The sequence below is a fragment of the Phasianus colchicus genome, chromosome 33, assembly GCF_987193195.1.
Source record: "Phasianus colchicus chromosome 33, bPhaCol1.hap1.1, whole genome shotgun sequence".
NCBI classification, from domain to species: Eukaryota; Metazoa; Chordata; class Aves; order Galliformes; family Phasianidae; genus Phasianus; species Phasianus colchicus.
The window spans coordinates 1033508-1038806 of NC_143468.1; the positions used below are offsets into that span (position 1 = coordinate 1033508).

The 5299-nt window shown below is 51.0% G+C and overlaps 1 protein-coding gene across 1 annotated transcript; it reads left to right on the plus strand.

The window, feature by feature from the left end:
- The first annotated feature begins 440 nt into the window (after positions 1–440).
- LOC149913919 (keratin, type II cytoskeletal 6C-like) lies at positions 441–4316 on the plus strand. Its single transcript, XM_090128478.1, has 9 exons — positions 441–1103; positions 1942–2156; positions 2337–2397; positions 2535–2630; positions 2795–2959; positions 3090–3215; positions 3418–3638; positions 3911–3945; positions 4048–4316. Exons 1-9 carry the CDS (start codon positions 594–596, stop codon positions 4314–4316), a joined length of 1698 nt encoding a protein of 565 aa, XP_089984604.1. The 5' UTR covers positions 441–593.
- The last annotated feature ends 983 nt before the right edge of the window (positions 4317–5299 follow it).

Below are 5299 nucleotides of genomic sequence, written 5' to 3' on the forward strand. Positions count from 1 at the left end.
TAATGTGTGGTATTCTTGCTTTACACCACGAAACTGCTTCTTGAAAATCCATCAGCAGTTTTCCACATAAGTAGGAGATTCGGGGTGTGCTTGGGGGAATTGTGAAAGCCTCACTCTTGCTGATTTCCACCAAAATGCTTGCCTGACACTGAACCTCAATGCAAAAGATCCGAATCAAGATAAACCGCGAAATTGTTAAGAACGGATAGAAAGGTGGGAGGAGGGAAGAACATGACTACATCGCTGTAAAACATATTTTTCCAGATGACACAAAGATATGAGAGTCCACTTACTCACTAAGTCCTATTCCAATGCTCTTGCTCTTTTATTCTCTTCTGCATCGCAAAGCGTATTTCTGGGTGGAGTCAACAATTTGGCAAAAATCTGTTAACCGCACCAAGCTGATGAAGACAGTAAATTTGTTTCCTCTTCACACCCATGTAGACCCAGCCCACCTCTAGAAACAGATAAAAGGGAATGCCTGGAGCCGTGGAGCCAGAGAAGACTGTGCACACTTCTCTCCGCATCCATCCCCAGCAGCACAGCTCCGTTGGTCTTCCTACTCTGCTCAACTCCTCCTGGAAGAAGCAGCCATGTCCCGGCAGTCTGTCTGCAGAAGCTTTGGAGGTGGCAGCAGAAGGGGCTACAGCTCTTGCTCTGCCGTTGGCGGTGGCTTTGGAGGAAGTGGGGGCAGAAGCAGGATCAGCTACAGCTCCTTCTCCACATCCCGGGGAACTGGAGGCGGCGGACGCTGTGGAGGTTTCAGCAGCAGGAGCCTCCATAACATGGGTGGCAACGGAAGGATTTCTATGGGTGGCTCCTATGGCGGAGGATACGGATGTAGAATTGTTGGCCTTGGTGGAGGCTACGGAGGAGGATTTGGCAGCATTGGAGGAGGTGTAATTGGTGGAGGAGTAGGCAGCTTTGGTGGCCCTGTGAGAGGTGGTCCTGGGTTCCCTGGAGGCATCCAACCGGTGCAGGTTGACCCAACCCTCCTGCGGCCAGTCCATGTTGACATTGACCCTCAGATCCAACAAGTGAAGTGCCAAGAGAAGGAGCAGATCAAGACCCTTAACAACCAGTTTGCCTCCTTCATTGACAAGGTGAGAGGATGAAACTACATCTCTCTGGGAATGGGGATTCTGGGGAACTCTTCTGGGCTGGGAAGAGGGAAGTATGCATCTCAGCTCCAGGTTGGAAGGTCTGGAAAGCAAGCATTGTTCCTCTCATTGAGTCCTCCTAGAGAAATGTGAACATTTTGCATCTGCAGGGAGTTCAGGGGTCTTTCTCTAGTTCTGTTTGATCCAAATCCTTTCTCACTTTCCATCTTTATCTTTCTCTGAAGAGACAGGCCAAAGTGATCACAGGGTACTCAGTTATCCTGAGCAGTTCTTCAAGTCAGTCCTCTTTCTTCTCAATGAACAAGAAGTGTAGGAATGAAATTTCAATTAATAATTGGCAGTTCATTAATTTGCTTCACATACAGATCAATGTTCTTTGAGTTCACTGCAATGTGAGAATATGAACTGGAAATTCCTCATATATTTTCTAAGATAAATATTCTCCCAGTTAGAGAACACGAGAGTTCATTCACTAGAATGCAAAAGATTAAAGATCCAACACTTCAGCAAATTAATACTTGACAAAACTTGCTGTTGGAAATAGGAGTAGTCTGTTAACCTGGAATCTACATATTCTTATAGGTATTCAACAAAAGAGAAAAAATGCAGTAGAAAAGAAGTCAAATTAATGTATAACTGAAGGAAAAGAGAAAGAAGGGAGGAAATATTTTCTTAGAAAAGAGGCTTTAAAAGTCATTTTTCTGTTGGTCATTTGAGAAATGATTCCCTTGGCCTCCAAAAGAAGTAGGAGATTTGAGGACAGTGATGCTTTGTGAGATCCCGAGGTGAAGGTCTCACACAACCCTCTGTGGGCTTTCAGGTGCGCTTCCTGGAGCAGCAGAACAAAGTTCTCTCCACCAAATGGGAGCTCCTGCAGCAGCAAGGGCCCTCGGGACCCAGGAAGAACCTGGATGTCATCTTTGAGAACTACATCCAGGGCCTAAGGAGGAGGTTGGAGTCTCTGCTGGGACAGAGGGGAGAGCTGGAATCCGAGCTGCAGAACATGCGCCAATACGTGGAGGAGTACAAAACCAAGTAAGTGTGGAGATGGAGTGAGCAGCAAGGCAGGAGAGCTGGGGCTGCACGCAGGTCTCTATTGTCTGCCCCTGGGAGCTCCCCAGGAGTGTGAGAGGGGTTCTGTGGAGGGAAGAGGAGGTGCCACCACTACTTTGATGAGCTGTGCAGGAGACTCATCTGGCTTGTCCTATTCCACAGGTACGAAGAAGAGATCAACAGGCGCACTGCTGCTGAGAATGAGTTTGTGGTGCTGAAGAAGGTGAGTACAGGGGAGCGGATGGTAGGAGGCTGGGAGGAGGCAGATGTGGGACAGAAAGCTTCTGGTTGGAGAAAGTGCTTGTTGGCTGCTCACAGGACGGGAAGAAGCCACAGTCTAGAGTGTGATCTTTCTTGCAGGATGTGGACTGCGCCTACATGACCAAGGTGGAGTTGGAAGCCAAGGTGGGAGCTCTGACTGATGAGATCAGCTTCCTGAGGTGCATCTATGAGGAGGTAGGAGCCTTTCCTGGGCTGGGCAGGATCAAGGGTGAGGAGGGGAGATGTGGCTCAGGACCCTGCAGGTGGATGGGTGCCCATGGGGATGTGTGTGGAGCATCCCCATCTATAGGAGGGCTCCTCTGCTCCCATGCTCAGATTTACTCCTGTGTTGGTTGCAGGAACTAGCTCAGATGCAGACGATCAGCCGGGACTTGTCTGTGGTGGTGTCGATGGACAACAACCGGCACCTGGATCTGGACAGCATCATCGAGGAGGTCAGACGCCAATATGAGCAGATTGCCCAGAACAGCCGGGCTGAAGCTGAGGCTTGGTACCAGAGCCGGGTGAGCTGGGGAGAGGCATGGCAGCTGGGATGGCCCCTTGCTGCCGGATGTCTCCGTGCCATGGAGCAAGGGGACATTTGGGTTCTGGGTAGGCTGTCTCATGGATGGTTTTCTATGCCTATGCCATCAGTATGAGGAGCTGCAGACCACTGCTGGAAGGCACGGGGACAGCCTGCGCAACACCAAGATTGAGATCCAGGAGCTGACCAGGAACGTCCAGCGGCTGCGGGCTGAGATTGAGAACGTGAAGAAGCAGGTAGGGATGTGTGACATCTCGTTGGATGCCTGCATCATGCTGAAATGTTGACTGTAGACCGTGGGACAAAACTGTATTCTTCAGCTACCAATACTGACTTTGTAGAGCATTTCCTTTCATCCTTGAACCCTCAAGTCTGGGTTTGCGGACTGGTGGTAGGGGACAAAATGTGATCTGAGGGCGTGTCCTTCTCCTTCCTCAGAACCAGCAGCTGCAGGCAGCTATTGCTGAGGCTGAGGAGAGGGGTGAGATGGCTCTGAAGGATGCTAGGAGGAAATTGGAGGAGCTGGAATGTGCCCTGAGCAAGGACAAGGAGGAGCTGGCTCGCCTGCTGAAGGAATACCAGGAGCTGCTGAACATCAAGATTGCCCTGGATGTGGAGATTGCCATGTACAGGAAGCTGCTGGAGGGAGAGGAAAACAGGTGAGTCTTGACACTGTCCTCCCTTGGCCCAGGTTGTGTGTCTCCTTGGGATGGGCTCAGTGTTCATCATCTCCCTGTCCATAGTACTGGGGTCATATTTACTTTAATTTTTCCCCAAGTGTTTATGTTTATAAGTGAGACATTCACAGGGACTGTGTTACTGATGGACATTAAAAGAAACAGGAACTCAGTGAAGCACCTTGGCAACTGCACTGACCTGAAGAGCTCTGTCTTGTATTGCATTGACATCTTGTGTTCCTCTCCCTGCACAGGCTCTGCGGAGACAACCCGTCCAACGTCAATGTGTGTAAGTAGCCATGCATCCTCCTTGCACAATGATTTCTCCCATGTTTTGCTGGAATTCCCAGGCTGCCCCTTGGCACACAGTGATCCTTGCCTTCTCTTGCAGCTGTGGTCGGCAGAACCACCATTGCTGGAGGCAGAGCTGGAGGCTTTGGTGCCGGCAGTGGCATGGGAGGAGGAGTATGCACAGTCGGAGGAGGAAGCATCATCGGGGGCAGCTGTGGGGTGGGAGGAGGAGTGTATAATGGGGGCTTCTCCTCCGGGAGTGGGAGAATGTGTGTCTCTGGAGGTGGCACCTTCATTCCCGCGGGAGCATCCTCGGTCCGGAGATGTGTCACCACCACAACGGTGAAATCTTCGGGCTTGAAGTACTGAGCCCCAACCTCAGTACCGCCAAGGAAAGAAGCATCACCCGCCTCCAGCCTGCGGCACATCCCGAGAATCCTGCAAAGAAACGAAGCATCCCGCCTCCTCCCCGGAGGCAAACAGCAGCAGAACACCACCCTCTTGGCACCGCTGCTGCTTTCCCTGTTCCACCAGTCTCCAGGGATGAAACATTTATGGCCCCACTAGGAAATATCTCCCTTGGGGGTTACCCATCACCAGAGAGTTCATCCAAGAGCCCTCCTTCCCTCGTGCCAGGCTGGCTGAGCAGAAGCGTGAGCGGATCTGCTCTTTCCTTTCCCTTCTGAGGTCTCTTTTTCAATGGCCATGTTCTCCTTTGCGCTTCCTGCGCATCCTGCATGTTGCCTACATGCTTGTTTCAGCTGTATTCATGGAAGCAGAAGAAATGTGGCAATGCCCTATAGTCAGGCTTAGGAGTGAGAAGCAGCTCTCCAGAGGATTTGGCAGCTTTCATATTTTATAGATTTCTTTGCTCTTCTCCTTCACAACTGACATGTGCATGGCCCTATTGCAATCCTTCTGCTACCGGAATTTTACTGCCTTGCTGCTTTCTACCAACATCCCTTTCCCCGAATTCTTTCATTATCAATAAACTGCAGACAGGTGAAAAGATTTCTCTGTGTTGTGTCATTAAAAGTTCCCTGGGGGAGGGTCCCGAGAGGACACGGATGTTGTTCCTTGCTGTAGCAATGGCAACACAGTGGTACAGAGCGGTGTCCATTCTGCTGTACAAATTGCATCAAACGGGGACATGGTGGGGACGTGCAGCAGGTGGCCTGTCCCCACGAGCATCCAGTGCTCCCCAGGCTAAGAGCTGCCCAGATGAGGGAATGAGGAGATGGAGGATGGGCCCTCATCTTCCTTACAGAGCCACGTGGCACCACCCTCCTCCTCCCCAGCAGGATCCCTGTGTCTACAGGAAAGAAGAGCCAGGAACATGGCATGGGACAGGG

Coding starts and splice junctions, on each gene's coding strand:
- LOC149913919 (XM_090128478.1), top strand. CDS start 594: ATGTCCCGGCAGTCTGTCTGCAGAAGCTTTGGAGGTGGCAGCAGAAGG. Junction 1,104..1,941: donor TTGCCTCCTTCATTGACAAG/GTGAGAGGATGA, acceptor GTGGGCTTTCAG/GTGCGCTTCCTGGAGCAGCA. Junction 2,157..2,336: donor GTGGAGGAGTACAAAACCAA/GTAAGTGTGGAG, acceptor CCTATTCCACAG/GTACGAAGAAGAGATCAACA.